General features: G+C 39.3%; 1 protein-coding gene across 1 annotated transcript; it reads left to right on the top strand.

The window, feature by feature from the left end:
- Nucleotides 1–268: 268 nt before the first annotated feature.
- si:ch211-262h13.5 (uncharacterized protein LOC571127 homolog) lies at nucleotides 269–20,148 on the top strand. The gene is made up of 7 exons (XM_019069262.2): nucleotides 269–547; nucleotides 705–815; nucleotides 1,364–1,451; nucleotides 2,256–2,422; nucleotides 12,833–12,934; nucleotides 13,131–13,211; nucleotides 19,387–20,148. Exons 1-7 carry the CDS (start codon nucleotides 353–355, stop codon nucleotides 19,810–19,812), a joined length of 1,170 nt encoding a protein of 389 aa, XP_018924807.1. The 5' UTR covers nucleotides 269–352; the 3' UTR covers nucleotides 19,813–20,148.

Raw genomic sequence — 20,148 nt, 5'->3', positions numbered from 1 at the left:
AGAGGTTTTGTGTGGAACTAAACTCTGCTGCAGATGACTGGTCTTCGCGATGAGGAATGAGCATTCCTGAGGTAGAGTGTTTTTTTGTTTTTTAAATATTGATTGATTATTCTTCTTGTATTTTCATTTAAAAGTGTATATTGTGAATCAGTTTGGATAGGTTTGGGGTAGATTTGGAGCCTGTAGACTATGACACACACATGCTGTTTACATCACAGTGAGGTCACACATTGATCATCTTGTTAATGTTTATCAAAACTGATTCCAAAGTCACATTGATCTTCTGGTATAAACGGATGATAGCATTTGAAATAAATCCTGTGCATGACAGTGCCTCTAATGAGAAAGAAAGATGTTGACTCTGATTTGGATTTTTCTGACCGCAAACATTTTGTGTGTCTCGGGGACAAGTCTGGTTCATGTTCCCTGTGACGACAAGACTGTGGAGAAGTTGTCCCGACTGGCCGTCACGTACATAAACGAGGACAGACAAACAGGTTACAAATTTGCCCTTAACAGAATCACAAACATCCAGGCGCATCAACAGGTTGGTAAACAGTGCTGTCATTTTCAACAGTGGAAAGGCATAGATCTACTCATATTATTCATTAATTGTTTTTACAGATTCAAAGCCAGACTATATATGTATTTTTCATCTTTGCAAGAATCTGTTTATTTCATAGGTCCACTTTCCTTTGCTGTAGGGTCCAGCTGGAAAGGTCTATTATCTTGATTTAGATGTCCTTGAGACCAAGTGCCATGTCCTCAGTCCAAAATCATGGAAGAAGTGTGCTATTAGACCATTCATGGAAACAGTAAGGCTTCAGCGTCTTGATTGTTTGCTGCTACTGTACATCTTAAAGCTTGGATTGAATATATGGCCTCTGGTTGACAGTGTAGTAGTGTTGTTTACCTCTGTTTAAAATTCCATCTGGTACAATCACAAATATTGACCATGGGTTTAAGATTAACCAGCAGAACATTTTCCATTCACATTTTTCACTGCATGCAGCTCTATCATGACCATTTAACGGATGCAAATCTGGATCTCATACCAAAATCTCTAGCTTTGTTTAATCTATTATTGCACATTAAAACCCGTGCTTTTCATTGTGAAAAAGAGGTAAGTGATTGTGGTGAAAAGTGACAGCAGCATGGCTTTTTTTTAAAATGAGAAACATGAGAAACGTTCACTTGAATATTAATATATTATGACTAATCCAACTTCTACCTCATATTAATCCATGAAATAAATCAGTGCAGATGTTTCACAGAATCTGGTTTTAATATGTCTAGAAAATAGTAAGAAAAAAGGGTGTTTTAGGCTGGTTTATGGACAATTTATGTGTTTCCTGTGTTGTAGCAAATCTCTGGAAACTGTAACACCACAGTGCTCCACACACCTGGGGGCTTCTCTTACCTCTACAGCTATGACTGCACACTCATACCAGGTCAACCAGTTACTTCCATTTCTTTCTGCACGCATTTGTTCCTTGCAAAATAGAAATCTCAAAACGTGAACCTTTTAGCTTATGTAAAACTAGAATGGAGCTGCAACTAACAATTACTTTGATAATAAATGAATCAGATGGAAAAAATAAATTGTTAATAACTTAAGATAAAAAATAAATGTGCATTTCATGCATCTCAAATCCAGTTAACAGCACACACATGCACCAAAGCACATGACAGAGCAGGATATGTTAATCTATGCTTTTGTTTGAAGTGCTTAACATAAAAGATACTCAGTATGTGTTTTGTCCACAGACATGTGTCATTTACTTCTGGGAAGTGACATGACTCAAGTGCACAGACAAGATTAATCATTCCTCAAACTCATTGTCCATTATTTTCAGTATCTTTTATTATGGATTTCATGGATTAGTTGGTGCAGAGCCGATGCTCCCTATACTCAAAGTAAGCAAGCTGCGTAGCTTGCTCTCAAAGATGATTTAATTTTAGTTTCGTTTTTAAATTTGGCCAGCGTTTATGAAAACCGCTTATATCATTTCTTTTAATGTGGTGCACTGTCGCCCTTTCTATATAAAAATCAATCAAATCATGTAACTTATGTCATACAGTGTCTTACTTGAGATAAAAATGTCTTTCATTCATAACTTGTCATTGATGACACATTACACATAAACTAATTAAACTACTGCAATGCTTCACTGCTGTTTTATCAAATGCAACTTCCATTTTTTATTTTATCCTACTCTCTTAAAGAACTAATCTCTCTACTTCCCTTCCCCAAGACCCTCCAGAGAAGTTACGCTTGACGTGTCCGGACTGTCCTCTGCTGCTGCCGGTCGACAGTTATGAAGCCATTGCTGCAGCTCAGACATCCCTCCTTAAATACAATAGACAGAGCACGCTTCCTGTTAGCCTGACTGTGAACACCATCACCAGAGCCTCCCATCAGGTCACAAAAGATGACAATTCATCAGTTTTTCCCAATTTATTAAGCTGTGTTGTCATTGAGGTTTGCCATGGTACCATAAGACTGGGTTATATTGTGAAATTTTACAGGGGAGACATTATTAATGAAACTTACTTGATAACAGTAATTCCTATATAAGTATCCTAGCCTTAAATAATGTAAAGCATAGTTGCATGAAGGGCATCTTAGATGGCATGCAGCAAGCTTTTTTGTGATCTCTTATGTGAACAAGCATGCCTACTTTTCATATGGTTGCCAACAGGGGCGGAGACATCATCTCAGAAGTGAGGCGGACAGAAATGTAAAAAAAACAAAAAAACAAAACAAAACAAAAAACACTTTGGTACACTTTACTTTAAGGTGTCCTTGTTACACATTACATGTACTTACTACTACAATAAATTATGTATAGTTGCATGCAAGTAACCCTAACCCTAACCCTAAGCATAATTACATTCTCGACTCACGTGCTTTAGAGGTCTAAGCGGATTTAACCTGGAACTAACCCACACCCTAAACCTACCCCTCACAGATGTGGAGAAGGAGTGGGATCGAACCCTAATTGACTCACGCCCTGAGCTTTCCCCTTACATCTCTAAGGGTGGTGGAGTTTGGCCTGGGGCAGGCACAGGTCCTAGCCCTATCTCTCACAAACCTAGGAATAATAAGATAATCTCATCTCTATTCCTTTGATGGAATGCGATGCTGGATTAGGATTATGGGGCTGAGACCTTTTTGTATTGCGGTTTGTTCATTCAGGAACTTTGCATTCCCACGGCTGATTGTGTCTAAATCTAGCCCCGAACCGACCTTCACCCTAAGCTTAACATTTGTAGAAGGATGGCTTGAAACCTAGCCTTTCCAACCCTTGTTCCAATGCTAAGATGGGCTACTTTCTTTCATTTTCTTTCTCCTTTATTTAAATAGCACTTTTAACAATACAGATTGTTTCAAAGCAACTTTACAGCATTAAATAGGAAAAAAGTGTTTCAATAATGCTCAGTTTTCAGATAAAGGCAGTTCATCATTGAATTCAGTGATGTCATCATCCAGCTCAGTTCAGATTAAATAGTATCTGTGCAATCAAGTCAACAATATCACTGGAAACTAAGTGTCCCCAACTAAGCAAGCCAGAGGCGACAGCGACAAGGAATCAAAACTGCATCAGTGACAGAATGGAGAAAAACCTTGGGAGATGCCAGGCTCATTTGGGGGGGCAGTTCTCCTCGGGCCAGACGAGACCAGCAGTTCAATTCCAGGCTTCAGTGAAGTAACATTGTGCAGAGGACTCAACTGGTTCCTGTGGTCTTGTCCCGATGGCTGTCTAGGAAACAAGGTACAAGGACAAGACACTAGGGATCTGTCTCTGTGGGCTCATCTAGTTGTCCTGATCTCCGCTGATATTCAGGACTGACGAGGTCATCTCTAGGTGCTGATCCACCATCTGGTCTGGATACGTACTGGATCCTAGTAACTGCAGTAACCATCTGATCTGATTACAGACTGGATCTGGTGGCTATGGTGATCTCAGAATAAGAAAGAAACAGTTTAATGTTAGCGTAGATGCCATTCTTCTAACGATGTAGCAAGTACATTGGGTGTTATGGGAAGTGTTCCTGGTTCCGGTTGTCCTAATTAATGCAGCATAAAAATCCTTTAATGGATTTGAATATTAGAAATGTGTTAGTTTGTTATGTGTAAGCCAGGTTAAAGAGATGGATCTTTAATCTAGATTTAAACTGACAGTGTGTGACTGCCTCCCGAACTATGTTAGGTAGACTATGTTTTGCCAGATGGCAAAAATTCAAAAAGGGTATAACTTGGATGTGAGGGACCCAGAGTGATTTTCTAAGCCCTTTTCCTCACTCTGGATGTATACAGTTCTTGAAGGGTGGGCAGGGGAGCACCAATAATCATTTCAGCAGTCTGAACCGTTCTCTGTAGTCTTCTGATGTCTGATTTTGTAGCTGAACCAAACCAGAGTTATTGAAGTACACAGGACAGAATTACGGCTGAGTAGAACTGTTTCATCAGCTCCTGTGACAGATTAAACTTCCTCAGCTGCCTTTTTAACAATGGAGTCAATGTGATTGTCCCACTTCAGGTTCTGAGAGATGGTGGTTTCCAGGAATCTGAATGACTCCACTGCAGCCACAGTGCTGTCTATGATGGTGAGTGGGGAGAGTGAAGGAGGGTTTCTCCTGAAGTCCACTATCATCTCAACTGTTTTGAGTGTGTTCAGCTCCAGGTTGTTAAGACTGCACCAGACAGCCAGCTGCTCACCCTCTTGTCTGTAAGCAGACTCGTCGCCATCCTGGATGAGACCGATGACTGTGGTGTCATCTGCGAACTTCAGGAGTTTGACAGAGGAGTCTTTACAGATGCAGTCGTTGGTGTAGAGGGAGAAGAGCAGTGGGGAGAAAAAGCCTGTTTTGCGCAGTTCACCGGAAAGATTTGCTTTATTAAAGTCCCCGAGAATGATTAAACCAGATCCAGGTGTTGTTGCTCTGTCTCTGTGATCTGATCAGAGAGTTTTTGCAAAGAGGTTTTAGGTCCAATAAATAACACCTCTGTTTTTAAGAATTTAGCAGTAAGAAATTACTCGTCATCCAGTTTTTTTATATCGACTATGCATTCCCTTTTTTTTTTCAAATTGGTACATTTCACCTGGCCACAAAGAAATATAGAGCTGAGTATTATCATCACAACAGTGAAAGCTAACACTGTGTTTCCATATGATATCTCCCAAGGGTAACATGTTACTCTACTAGACAGGTGAAAGTCACAGCGGATATTGTATGGTGTTGGGTTTCCTAACACTTAACCCTGGCCAGAGCTGTCGGACCAGGTTATTCACAGAACCATTTCATGGGTCTCACTAGCACTGGTTTATGCATATTTAGCCTTAAACGCTTGAGCCGTTCTGTGGTCTGCATGACAGGATCTGAGTGGGCTAGATACTGTTTGAGCAGTTGTGACCTTTTTGGGTTGCAGTCTGGTTCTCTGGCCTGGAACAAGTTCAGTCAAGAACTTCACGTTCCCAGATCTAGTCGGATCTAACTCTAAATCAACCCTTGCCCAAAACCTAACCACTGTAACACTGTGGGCCAGACACTCTTTTAGCCTGGCTCTGGATAGACCTCACCTGGTACCAAAGATTGCTCTATACCTAACACCTATGGCCTGATGGGCAAACAAATTAGTTGTTTTCTACAATCCTTACAAGAGATTTGGTTTGGTTCCAAAAAGAGTTGCCCTAAATCCTACCGATTGTAGCCATATGAGCCAGATACTTAGCCCTTTCCACCATTGTGTCTTTTATCCCAGGCCCGATGCCCAGAGGGCATCTCCCAGACAGAGTCAGTCAAAGAGTTGATCAGTCAATTTGGATTAGGGGGCGGATGCGAGTTTGCTTGCATAGTTTCGTTTTTACCTTCAAAACCCTAGAAGCTAGAGCCCTGCTTTTCATAACCCTACAAGAAAAATATCTTTTTTGTCTTTGGTTTTGCTTTAGTATAACCCACATGCGCATCTGGGCATTTCTCCTGGAGGGAGGGTGGTATAATCTAACGCGCATTGGCCCATGCCCTTGCCTCAGTATCCCTATTCCAAACCTTCCCAGCCGGTTGCTGGGCAGGGGGGAGCTGTTGTAATTTTCAAACACCTAAACTTGGCCAGAGCCATTGGACACTTGACATTGCATGCTTTTGTAGTGGGCCTTTCTTTCTTGGTAATATTTTTTCTCTGGGGAGAAGTGAGATGCTGGGATGCATTTATTTGGTCAGAGACTTCAGGCTTGGGCTGGGTTCGCTGGTTCGGAGCATGTTTGACCAGGAACCTGGCAGTTCTGCTGCTAGGTAACTGGTGTTTCCTGCTGAGTGTAAGATTGGCCTTTTGATGGTTGGAGAGATCGGAAGTAGGGTTCTGGCAGGGTTGTTACAAGGGATTTGGGGGAGGAGGGGGGTTCTTTTTGGAAGTTTGTAGCTCCCTCCTTGGTCCACTTGGATTTAGAGCCGGGGGACTTGGGAAGGGAGAGCAGATCCAGAGGCTCTCCAGGAGGCCAGGGAAGAGTTGTTGGATTCATCGTGGCTGCGCTGGAGGTAGGCGGTGGTGAGATGGACCTGGACAGATATGAAAATTATCTGGGAGTCAACAATAAGTTCGGTAGCTGAGGAGGATGAACACTGATGACAGAGAAAACCCTGGGGATAGCAAAAGGAGCAGCAGGGAGGGGAATGCCAGAAAGCTCTCAGCAGAATCTGAGGGAGTGGGGTGCAGAGACGGAGTTGCGTATATTGCATCTTTGCATTGAGTTATGCAGGAGGATGTATGTAATGAGATTGTAACAACAGCCCAAGATCCTCCAATACCTTCAGTGAGGCATTGTAGGACACCAGAACGAAGGTCATGGAGCCTACCTGTGGCATGGACAAACGGGAGGCCCTGGAGCAAGAACAGGTCCAGAGGAGTCCGGGGGTGGAACATTTGGGCAAATTGCAGGAGGAGCTTAGTTGGTCATGGTTCCTGGAACCAGGTCAGGCTCAGCTTATAATTCAGGGGGAGTCCTACATTGCGGGCCGGAGCAGAGGGCTTCCATGTAAAAGCACTTCCATAGGTTTTTCAACAGGCTTACAGTTTCCAAAGCCAAGAGATAAGGGGGTGGTTAGTGTAGATCCCCAAGGGGCAGCCCAGAGCCTACATAAGAAGCATGATCACCATGGTGTCAAATATAAAAATTGGAGTTTGGCCCTCAGTAGAGTTATTAGGAACTAAAATGTGGGTATTTTTTCACCCATTGATGACATAATTGTGGTGGTAAATTATTACCCGGGGGCGAATTTGGCCCAAGCATATCATATTATTAAGCACAGGACCCCAATGTCAGCCAATACCCAACATGTTGTTTTGGCTTTTGGAATTAATAATAGGGACCAAGGTAATCTGACGATTATAAAGAAAGCATTGGAACATTGGTGGAAAATGAACTATTATAAGGGGTTGCTGAGGTCAACAAGTGGAGATCCTGAAGATGTTAAACAGCTGCATTGAGAAAGCAGGCCACAGTATTCCATTTTTTATCCTGTGAATTGTTCCAAACGGAGGCAGACAAGCTTCACTGGGCACCACAAACAGCAGAGGCTATGTGTAGGCACTGGATGGGACATTTAAACTCAAAATTACTGGGTCCATAGAAAAGGATCCATTATGGAAGGGATCGGTTATTAATTTGATTTTTGAATTATCTCTGGTACAGTTTTCAATTGTTGACAAAAGCTTATCGTTTATCCCTTCCCTTTTAGTTCAAAAAGATGTCTTTGTTGGTGGATTTTTTGTTAAAATGCAGAGCACAGTTTTCTTTATGCTGAGCTCAGATTTGATTTGGGCAAGACCTTTTTGCTTACGGTCGAGCTGGATTCCTTCACCCCAGAACTTACCGGGGGAAATTTAGGATTTTTTCATGAGGAATGTGAATGATGTCCAGGAAGTGGCTGCAGGAACACAAGACTCAATTCCTAATTTAACAGTAGCAGAAATACAAACTTTGGAGAAATTGTCCCACAGGAGGGACATTATAATTAAACCAGATGATGAGGGAAGTGTGATATTCCTAACTGATACATCTGTCGGTGACAGGCAGAATATTTATTGGGGGAACCCAAGCCCAGACCAAAATGTTTTTAATTACTGCCCAAAGTCCATAAGCCCCTGAATAAGTGGCAGACCCCTTATTTTTATTTAAATCCATCAACCAAGCACCCCCTTTATGTAAGGGACACTTAAGATATATATATATTTTTTATGGGGAGTTAGGGGTCTTACTGTTCCCCCTGAAGCTTTTTTGTTTTCACTGAATGTGGAGAGTTTATATACAAATATCAAAACCCCTTTGAGCCTGAGGGAGGTATGAAAATGTTTTATTAAGTTTCTGGATGCTTCCTGTCTGGGGGAGGCGATCTTGGAGCTTCTTGAGTTGAGTTTGACTTAGAACGGTTTTGAATTTGAGGGGCAATTTTATTTACAGGTCAAGGGGATGGCCATGGGCAAGAGGTTTGCACAGGCATATGCTAACATCTATATGGCGCAATGGGAGGAGTTGTTTTTTTCTGAATATACCAAGTTACCCTTTGTTATTTTTAGGGTTTTGGATGATGTTTGGGGAATGTGGGAGCATGGCCACAACATGGATTTTGAAAGCTTTTTGGAGAGGCTCAATTCTCATCATTCCTCCATTAAGGTTAGAGTGGTATTGGATGAGTGGGCAGTGGTTTTCCTGGATACAACAATGTATAAGGGGCCGGGATTTGTGACCTCCGGGAAATTGGACTTCAAAGTCTTTTTTAAGGACACTGACACCAATGCGCTATTACATTATCACAGCTATCATCCCTGCCATACTTTCCGAGCATTGTTCGGGCACAACTATTATGATTTAGCAGGATTTGTACATGAGATAAAGATTTTCAGGAGACTAAAGGGGTCCATTTCAAAGCTATCCAGGGTAGGGGATACTCCAGAACATGGCTATGGACAATTTATAAGAAGCATTGTGGTTCAAGCAGTGGTTTACTTACCCAGTCTATCACAGAGAATATGGCCTTGGTCCCGGGCTACTTTTACATTTTCACCAGGTGCTAGGAGTCTAATATATAGGGGGTCAGAATTTTTCTGAAATCTTGGCATGCACCCCAGCAGGCGAAGGAGTCACGGTGTTGTCTTATTACAGGCGAAATATAAACCTTAGAGATTTGTTGGTACATAGCCATCTTCTGGCGACCGGAGAAAGGTCAGTGGGGGGCAAGAAACTAGGGGAAAACAGGAGGCTTTCCACTTACAGAGAATCTCGTTGGTTATTAAGAATTGCATTTATGTTATTCTGTGAGCCAGATGTGGTAAACAGTATGTGGGCCAAACAGGAAATACCATCAAAACACGTTTATACCAACATAGGTATACTGTTTGATCTGGGTCAGTAGGAACGACTTGGAGACAGACCCTTTAAAGAGCATTTCAGGAAACATGGAGTCAAAAATGTGTGGATCCAAGGGCTGAAACACAATAGGTGATGGACGACCAGACATCGGTTATATAAAGAGCATATATGGATTTAGAGGCTAAAGACAAGTGGCCCAAATGGCCTGAATGATAGGATAAGGATGAGAAGATATTAACTTTGTTTTATTTAAAAAGAAACAAGGGGTTCAGTGTTGGTGTATATCTGCATGTGCATATATATAGTATAATTGTCCCCACTATTTTAAACCAGGCCTGTTATAGGAGTAAAAGGGGGAATCAATTTTGCAAGAGGTCCTACTGGTTATGGTGTAATAATACAAAAAAACAAAAAACAAAACACAATGTCCAGAATAAATGAGCAGGGTTTTGAATACAGAATCTTCAGCAATACATTTTTGTAAATTAGTGCAGTTTATGGGCAGTTTAACAGTCTTGTCTGTTCATGAGATGGCAGAAGCAATGTAGAAATCCTTGCAGAGGTAGGCCAGTTAGCTTTGGGTTTAATCGTTGGACAGGCGCGATAACACATTAAAAGTAACACCACAGTTTTTCATCCACTCCTCATAGTCATTAGCATGCAACATTAGTATGGACTGGAACAAATTAAAATCCTCTAGAAAACAACTGATCAGAGTCCATACAGTAACCAAACAAACATTATACACAAAACATTAAAAACAGTAAACTCCACTAGAGGTTAAAGTAAACAAAACTTACTGTTGAGCAGCAAACAAATAATTTCTCAGACCAGGATTGTTTGTATAACAAATAAGCCATGAGGGATTTATATGGAATCTGCTTCTTACTGATTCCTGTCTTATACAGAAAAAAGTGAGGCTACTTGTGTCACCTAGTGGTCAGGATGAGCTTAGCACCCAAAATAAACCTTGTGAAAGGAGGTCACTGTTACAATAGATATTTTTTTCTGGTATGGTTTTCATAAATTTGAAAAATATTTAATAAAGGGAAAGGAGCTGTGATTATAGGGCCTATGAACAAGATTTTGTTTAATCTCCTGTTCTGATTGCTCCTTAGATGAGAAATAGACAGTGCAGGGTGTGTATTATACACTGGAGATTGAGATTCACTCGGATTAAGAATAACTGTTTTTTTTTCCCCAAGTAATTGGGGAACCAATTGGCTTAAGGTTGGAAGCTGGTATGAAAGGAATTGGTAGTGGGATATATAAATATATCATTTTACTGGTCACCACAGAGGACGTAACTGGGTCAAAGTATGGGGTGCATAGATGATACTTCCTGGTTTCAAGCAAGAGTTTTTGCATCTGGTGATTGTCCTGGTAATGATTATGTCTGTTCAGTTCTAAACTGCATAAGTTTTGAAGAGGGGGTGGCTGGTAGAAGCCTGATGTGCAGAAATGTGTGTGCACCTGTCTCATACTCCCTGCCTTGATTGAGTTAAGGGGTTAAAAGTTTGTTTCTAGTTTGAGATTTTTTTTTTTTTTTTTTTTTTCAAGTGTCCTATACCTGTTAATGAAAGGTTACTTGTATGATGAGTATCCAGCCCCCCTGGGTCCACTTGGGCAGCATACAGGTACTGTGGCCTGGGGCTACCAGGCCTTAATTGGAGCCCAGTATTTTACAGGTGATTAGCACCTCTCACGCAACAGCACATCACAGTACAGAATCACACTTTTTGTTAAGGTTGCACATTAGTACAATTTCAGTAAAATTTAGTGGGAAAAAAAATCCGTTGTCAGTAACATAACGATGTGTAAAGGCCCGTTCACACCAAGAATTATAACAATAACTATAACTACAGAGTTCTAAAAATCATCTAAAATTTAAAAGAATAGTGAAGTTCACACAACAGCTATGATGATAATGATACAGAGAATCCATGTGCTGGGATCACCCTCAGTGATGTATGATAAAAAAACAAAAAAAAACAAAAAAAAAAATTATAATAAGTAAACCATGGTAACCACAAATTAACCATGGCTTTGCTACTTTAACCATAGTTTTACCCTGGTACAGTATTTGTAGTAAAATTGTGGGTTTACAAATGGTAATCAATATCCCAAAACCAAACAAACATGATTATTACACCTTTACTATAATAAAACCTTGGTTAATTTTCATAAGGGACTGAGAACTAATCAGAATTCATTAGAATTTAAAGGGCTTGTGCATTTAAACAGCAGACAAAATTGCCGGAGAAGCTCTGCACAGAAATCAGAGTAACATACAGTAATTACCTCAGGTTTCCAGCGCTAGTTTCAACAATATTGTATTGCCTTTTTTGAAGTTGCGGTGAAACAGACAATGTGTTGTTTTTAATCCACTACATTAACTGTTCACTGTTACATCAGATAGATTACACTAGCTTGAATCACCATTTAGATGCATTCAAAATGTTGCTATTTAAGATATTTTGGAAGAAAACAGGGAAGCTTGAGACTGTCCCATAGACTGCCAAGTAAATAACACAGTCAAGGTCCAGGAAAGTATGAAAAGCATCATCAGAATAGTCCATCTGCCATCAGTGATTCAACCGTAATGTTATGAAGCGACGAGAATACTTTTTGTACACAAAGAAAACAAAAATAATGTTTTTATTCAACAGTTCCTCTCCTCTGTGTCTCTCCAAATCAGCGTAGCGCCATTTTGACAATTCTGAGCAGAACGCAGGCAGCGTACGCTCTTCTGTGTCAGCCGTGCTGCGCCAATGCGCTGTTGTCTTTCAAACCAAAGCGTAAATACACATAAAAAAACATATCCTTGTGGCACAGCTGATACAGAAGAGTGTGATTGTCCCAGCTCTTCTGGTGCCTTAAAGCACAGCTCACATGGAAGTCACTTTCTGCGCAGGAAACTTTTTCACTAATTTTCAGATCACACAGATTCCTATTGAAATGACTGGATTTCATCTGCAAAATTTTGCCAAACAACAGTAAATGTGACCCTTACTCTCCCAGCACCACCTTCTGTCTAATTAGCATTAATACCCACATAACCGGTTTGAACGATGATACCTAACCGTTGTGTGAAAATTATTCTTGCAAGTCTAATGACACTGAACCATGATCATGGCATATACATTTTTCTTTTATTAGACATTTCCATCCTTAATTTAAATTCACCCTAAAATTTGACATTTGATAAATGTGAATGCAGACAGACATTGTCATGCTCTAAAAAGGACAGAAAAGCATAATAAAAGTAACATTCTTCTGAAGCCATTTAATTACTTTGTGTGCGAAACAAATCCAAGTAGTCAATAAAAGTACTCCAAGTACTCAATAAAAATGCAGTTTGTGATGACAGAATACTTTTTTGGATGAATCAACCCTTTAATACGATGACACTGACTTCTGCCCTGGCCAGATTTAATGAATCTTTTTATTTCATTTCTTAGAGCTCTCCTGTTCCCGCTAGTTTTGTGGAGTACACTGTTCGGGAATGCTCAGTTGCTTCATTCCCTGAGGTTGTGTGTAAGCCAGGACATGAAGGTAAAGAGGTGAGTTGCTGCCAACGGCCATTACGTCCATGTAAATTGGATCCCATGTGAATGACGTAACATCCACCACTATTAACATTTTCTCTGTTATTTTTCTCACTCCATAAAAAGTTTCATATGATTAAGTGTTCCTTTAATTTTCCAAACTGTCTGCTTTCTCTAGTGTGGTTATTCTGTGTGTCTGTTTTCATTTCAGCCTGTTGGGTTCTGTGTTGGGGAGGTTTTTGGCCATGGCCAGCAAGATGTGAAGGTGTCCTGTGAAATATTTCGCCCACAGGTACCCTAAATATCCATATATATATATATATATATTTTTTGTCAGGTTATTTCTCCAGGTCACACTCTGGAAAGCGAGAACTTTCCAGCTCTAAAAGCCAGATGACTGAGGTAAATCAACACCTCAATGTAACAGAAGGATACTGAGCCAAACCCAGTAGAGCTGATCTGAACCTCCCTGCAGACTTATCATACTCTCACTACAGAAAAGTCTGAATGAAAAGACTAAAGTGGACTGTTTTAATTCCTTCCTTTCTTCTTTTGTCCTTGTTGTCTCATGATGATTTCTTCAAATCATGTCAGCATCAGTTACACACCACATGCACATCCCTTTGCTCTTAATCAACAGTTTTGTTGCATCAATGCTAAAAACAACAACAACAACAACAACAACAACAACAAAAACACTTCCTGTCTTGTGTCTAGTAAAACAGTTTTTTTTTCTTTTTTCTGTTTAACAAGTTATTTTGACAGGAATTACAGTGTAGGAACTTTCCAGGAGGACTTAAAGGCAATGTCATATCTTATTGCTCCAAAAAAAAAAAGATTTGATCAATCCCCAATTTAAAGCAGGAAGTGTGAAGTTTCGGCGCCACTAGCAGCAAGCAAATGGTGAAATAATGATTCCACTGTTTTCCTGAAACCACTTTTTGTTTTATGCTGAAAAAACATTAGAGTTATTTATCATTAGAAAAATGTTCCCAAATATTTTGAAAAAACATCTTAAAATAATAATAATAATAATAATAATAATAATAATAATAATAATAATAATAATAATAATAATGTGAGCCAACATCCACTCTTTACAAACTTCTCATAAGAGTCAGTTGTTTCATAATCAGACTACATTGCTTGTGAGATATGTTTGCTTTTTGCATGAAGCCAGTCAGAATTTTTTTTTTTTTGCCATTATTTTGTGGTACAGTACAATCTCACCGCATTATAGTTTTTACTGTAGGACCCATTTCTCAATACATCACTTTTCCAAACCTCTTCACACATTAAGCACAACAGCAGCTATACGGCTAAACTGTGGATCATTTTCCATTGCTTTGGCACAAAATTAATTCGGTGGCTACATCTTTCAAATTACATGAAATCTCAAACATTGCCAAAGCTCTATATACCTACAGGCCAAATACAGTACTTTTCCGCTACGTTTTTGAATGATTCATTCATTTTGAACGAACCTTTAATGTGACTCGGAACGAACGAGTCATCTCGGGGAGTGATTCGTTCAGTTGCGCAAGTGCAACATCCTATGGGTTATGTACTGAAATTAGTTCACCTGTTTCGAGTCTTCTGGTTTTTCAAGTCGTTCGATTATCACGTGACAGTCTGAGCTGGAATGAGAATTGATTAGTTAACTCTTGAGTCTTCGGGTTTTTCGAGTCGTTCGTTCATCACATGACAGCCCCATAGCTTAACAAATGCAGTCTGAGCTGGAAAGAGAATTAATTAGTTCATCTCTCGAGTCTTCTGGTGTTTTGAGTCATTCGTTCATCACGTGACAGCCCCATACTTATCCAATGCAGTCTGAGACGGAAAGAGAATTGATTAGTTCATCTATCGACTCAAACCCGAAGGCTTGTCAGATAAGAGGTGAGGCGAGCTAATCATAGGCTAAAGACCCAGGTTAATAATTAATTAATCTTTTCTGTTTCTTATAGCATTATATATATTTTTTTATAATTTTTGTATTGTTTGTAGCGTGATCAACGTTTGCGTAAGTAGTAGATGTGTTAGGGAAGTAACACATAACATTTTAATTACATTTTGCTAAAATTAACAAAATGAACGAGATGACTCGAAAAAAGATTTGTTCACTTTGCTGAATGAGACTCAAAGGTCTGAGTCAGTAAAATGATCTTAACTTCCATTCATTAGTGACTGGCAGTGTGACTTCTTCATATATAAATGACGCTCTCTGCCCTGCGGCTCACTATCGCCCCTAGCATCACCCTAATTGGCATCATTACACAGTACTTTATGCAAAAAAAGAATAATAATTTAAAGTAAACACTGTCCTATTTAATAAATGTTAACTAATAACACTAATAATAAATACATACATGTGACTACTTGAGCATATACCACTACACCAACACTCCGAATGAAAATTATACTCTGAATGAAATCAGTTATTCAAGCCATTATATGCTGATTATGTCTTTATTTAAACATAACAAACACCTGACCACATTTTATCTTGTTTTTTTTACCATAACAAACATGTCTACACAAACACACTGCTGTGACAATCAAAGAAATTCTAAAGGTTAAAGTCAAGGGTAAAGAGCCCAACTAAAGCAAACAATGACCTCAATAATGGTAACTTCAAACAAAACTAAAACATCAACATCTAAAGTCATTGGGCCTCATTTATGTTTCTCTTTCTTTTGGTCATTCAGTTTGTTAAAGTGCCGCTATTATGGGTAATGAAAGGTTCATATTTTGGTTTTGTGAGTCCCCAACAACAGGTTGACATGCATGTAAGGATAAAAAACACTTTCATTGTTTTATAATATGCATTTATTTTACCTTATTTGCTCAACGACTCCAAAACAATTCACTCAACGATTAATTTTTCCAAACCGCTCCTTTGCGTGACGCTAATCTGCAGTGATTGGTCCAATTGGTCTCAATTCCATTTCATCATGCCTGTAATGCCTGATAAAGCAGCGTTTGTGAGCGCAGTGCTGCTTTGTGTACAGCGTTTCAAAGTGTGATTCATTATGCTCTTTTTGTTTAACACAAGCGATTGCTAATGACGTTTTATTCTTCTATAGAAAGTGCGCCGTAGCCTACGAGTCAATAGGTGTCATCATCGTACAGTCTACATGCATGCTGTACCCAAGTTTATTAGATTTATGTTGCACAGTTTGACCAGCAATGATCTTATAGGATTGCTAAAATTGTACAGTATGTAGAAGGCTTTACACACTGCATGAAAGGTAATTTTCAAAAATCCATAATAGGGGCACTTTAACAGCAGGTGTTCCTCACTAATGCTCAATCATCATCCAATTAATCAACTAATTATCTCATTAACTTTAAGACTAATTCATTGTTGCCGTTTTAACACTGAGTGTGGATTATATAAATATTGAGCAGTGTTAATTTAACACTGAGGATTTTGTTAGTGTTTCTTAGTGTGTGTTTGTTGGATGACAAGCTTAGCTAGTGATACATGTATAAAGTGATGTAGTTTTAGTGCTTTTTGGATGTAAAATTTACCGCTGAAAGTTGGTAAAGGCAAACTGTGTGAAGAGTGTTTTTATTTTTATTTTTTAAGTGACCAAAGTACTAATAAATGTGCCTTAAGCCCTAAACACACTGCACGCTTTTCGGCTTCCCGAAAATATTGACATTGTAAAATGATCATAGCAATTTCTGTGATCATGGCTCCTAATCTGTGGTCGTACAGTGAGAGAGGTTCAAAGACGGCCATTGTCACGGTCATGCAACCAAAGAGCCTATGATACAGCATGATCACACAGTGTGTTTGCTGGTACGATCTACGGTTACTGACCAACCAATAAAAATGCAACATGAAATCATCACGACACAGTGCTAAAACATAAAACTTCTTACCTCAAGTATTATCCCCTCTTTTTTAGCTGCTTCCACTTTTTTACAGCACACATAGAAATACAGCTGCCAGTGTGATTTATCATGCTCTTTTTGTTTAGCACTAGTGATTGCTGAGGACGTTTTATTCTTCTATAGTAATGTGTGTCCTAGTAGATGAGTCAATAGTCACACATGCCATAGCCAAGTTTATTAGATCCATGTCGCACAATGTGACATGCAGTGATCTTACAGGATTGCTAAAATCATAGTGTGTTTTAGGCTTTAGTGAGTGTCTTGACTCATAAGAGTTATTTGTTTTTTTATTCAGACTACACTGCTTGTGCTGTATGTACTGTATGTTTTTGTGAGGATAGGGACATTCTAAAACACTTAAAGGGTTAGTTCACCCAAAAATGAAAATTAGCTTGTGTTTTACTCACCCTCGAGGCATCCTAGGTGTGAGTAAAAGTCATTGAAGTCATCAAATAAAGCTCACGCATTCATAATAAAACATGCCTCACATGGCTCCGGTGGGTGAATAAAGGCATCCTGTAGTGATTGCATGCATTTTTGTAAGAAAAATATCCATATTTCAAACATAATAAACACTTTTCTCTCACTTCCGTTATCTGTCATTTGTGGAAGCCGTTGCAGCAGATGACGTAAGACGTCGGTGTTGCGTGATTAGAGACGAATGCAGAGAGAGAACAAAACAAAATACAAGTAAAAAACTAGAATTTCAAAACAAAAAATTTCAAAGAAAAACGACATAAAACAACAATATAAACCAATACCAAAGCTAAATTACAAACTCAAAAGTAAGGAAACTTTGCTTCCTTTGCTCCTACAAACAAACTCGCAAGACTAGCATATTTCAGAGGGGCGTGCGCTGCGCATAAGTGCTGTGTCATCCACCTGAACGGCTTTTGGCATATGACAGATAATGGAAGTGAGAGAAAAGTGTTTATTAATTAATAAATATATATATTTCTAACAAAAAAACACATACACACAACACAAAACCCCTATACACACCCACCGAACCCATTTAAGCAACATTTAATAATGAATGCACATACTTGTGGACTGTTCAACAGAAACACCCGCTGACTGCAATGATAGAGCTTGGGAAAGCCACGACAATTTTTAATATAACTCCGACTGGATTCATTTGAAAGAAAAAAGTCATATACACATAGGATGCTTCGAGGGTAAGTAAAACACAGTCTAATTTTCATTTTTGGGTGAACTAACCCTTTAACGTGAAAAAAAAACGCTTAACATGGATTAATGCATTAGAACTGTGTTTTTAAAGGACCAAACTCCGTAAACAGACAAGCAGATGAGCCCAGAATGTGAAGGCAACAGGTTCAATTACGCATTAAGCGTCCTGCACCCACGTCACAAGGGAAACACTTAACATGGCTTAGTGCATTAAGACAGTGTTTTTAAATAACGAACCTCAGTAAACACATTATTAATAAGGCATACAATGTACAGACAAACAGATGAGTCCAGAATAAGAACACAATGCTTTTAATCACTCGTTAACCATTTTTGGAAAACCATAAAATTAAACCATAAAATGCTTAATGTGTAAACACACTGAATTCTTAGTCTGGACTAATCTGCTTGTCTGTACATAATATGCTTTATTAATAATGTGTGTAAAGAGTTTGGTCCTGTTTTAATGCATTAAGCCACGTTAAGGAGTTAGTTCACCCAGAAACGAAAATTAGCCCATGATTTACTTACCCTCAAGACATCCTAGATGTGCCTTTCTTCTTTCAGACGAATACAATCGGAGTTATGTTAAAAAAACATCCTGGCTCTTCCAAGCTTTATAATGGGAGTGGATGGTAACCCAAAATTTGAAGTCCAAAAAATTGAACCAATCCATTATAAAAGAAGTCCGGCTCTGGGGGGTTATTTAAAGGCCTCCCGAAGTGAAGCGATACATTTGAGTAAGAAAAATATCCATACTTACAACTTTATAAAACTTAATCTCTAATTCCACTAACTGTAGTACGCAAGTTCACGAGAGAGTGGCATTCAGCGGATGACGTAGTCGTAGAGTAAGCTCTGGTAAGAATATGCTAGTCTCGCGAGAAACAAGTTTTGTTTACAGCAAAGGAAAACCAGTGTCCTCTTGGCTTATGTTGAAATCCTCTGACATTTTTCTCTACAAACCCTCGTTTTGTACTACTAATTTGTGACTGGTGTTTTGTTTTGCTCTCTCCTCTGTGCTTCCACGTTCGTCAACACGTTTGCCTACGACCTACGTCATCCACTGGATGCCACTCTCTCATGAATGTACGTACGACAGTTAGCGGAAGCTAGATATTACGATTTATATAGGTGTAAATATGGATAAGCCATAATAAACTTGGAAGAGCCAGATGTTTTTTAAGATAACTCCAATTGTATTTATCTGAAAGAAGAATGTCATATACACCTAGGATGGCTTGAGGGTGAGTAAATCATGGGCTAATATTCATTTTTGGATGAACTATCCCTTTAAGTGTTTTTCACGTTAGCCACGTTAATCATTTTAGAATGTTCCCGAGGAGGTCACTCAGCACTTTGTCACTGATTCACAGGTGCATGCTGTCACTCCGACACAGCAAGAGGACAAGTTTTCCAAAACTACAACCCACAACGCTCATATTCCTCATGGTCATAAGCCATCAATCCAAGATGTTGGAGCAGTAACACCTCAGCTAGCCGACCCTGTGTATCAGGCCATCCCTGCAGGACCCGGATCACTCCCAGCAGTAGACACCACCATTCCAACCTCTTCCAGCGAATCCACTGAATCTGCCGAGTCCGACTCATCTGAGGAAGCAGGCGGCTCTGTTCGCGCCGTCAAACCTCCGCTGAACTTCCGTTACATGCCACACCGTCAGAGGAGGCAAATACCCACAAGCACTGCACCTCCTCATTCACCTGTGTTCCTGAGCATCTTTCCCAGCATCCCGTCTCCCTTCCGCTCCTGTCCGGGGGTCTCTCGCTACACCACTGTCTAAAGAGCCTTTAGAATTGAGTTAATTCAGGTCAATGGAATACTTTGAAAAAGGTCTCAGAGGTGTAATTTATAAAGTGTTCAGATCAAATGTGATAATTAAAAGTTCTCTTATAAAGCCTTGTCAAAACCAGCAAAGAAATATTTAATTCTATTTTCTTTGAAACTTATTGTAAATCTCTTTAAACCTCTGATAATGTTATATATTAATATTATGATACTGCTAATAGCAATTGTGCAGAAAATACAAACATGGGTCATAAATACGAAATGGTGATGTTTATGTACCAAATGAAACGTTATATTTGAGAACCTTTCAAATAAACCATTAATTTTATTA

The sequence above is a fragment of the Cyprinus carpio genome, chromosome B22, assembly GCF_018340385.1.
Source record: "Cyprinus carpio isolate SPL01 chromosome B22, ASM1834038v1, whole genome shotgun sequence".
Lineage (NCBI taxonomy): Eukaryota > Metazoa > Chordata > Actinopteri > Cypriniformes > Cyprinidae > Cyprinus > Cyprinus carpio.
Note: the sequence above shows the minus strand (reverse complement) of the source record. Positions and strands in the feature narration are given on the sequence as shown.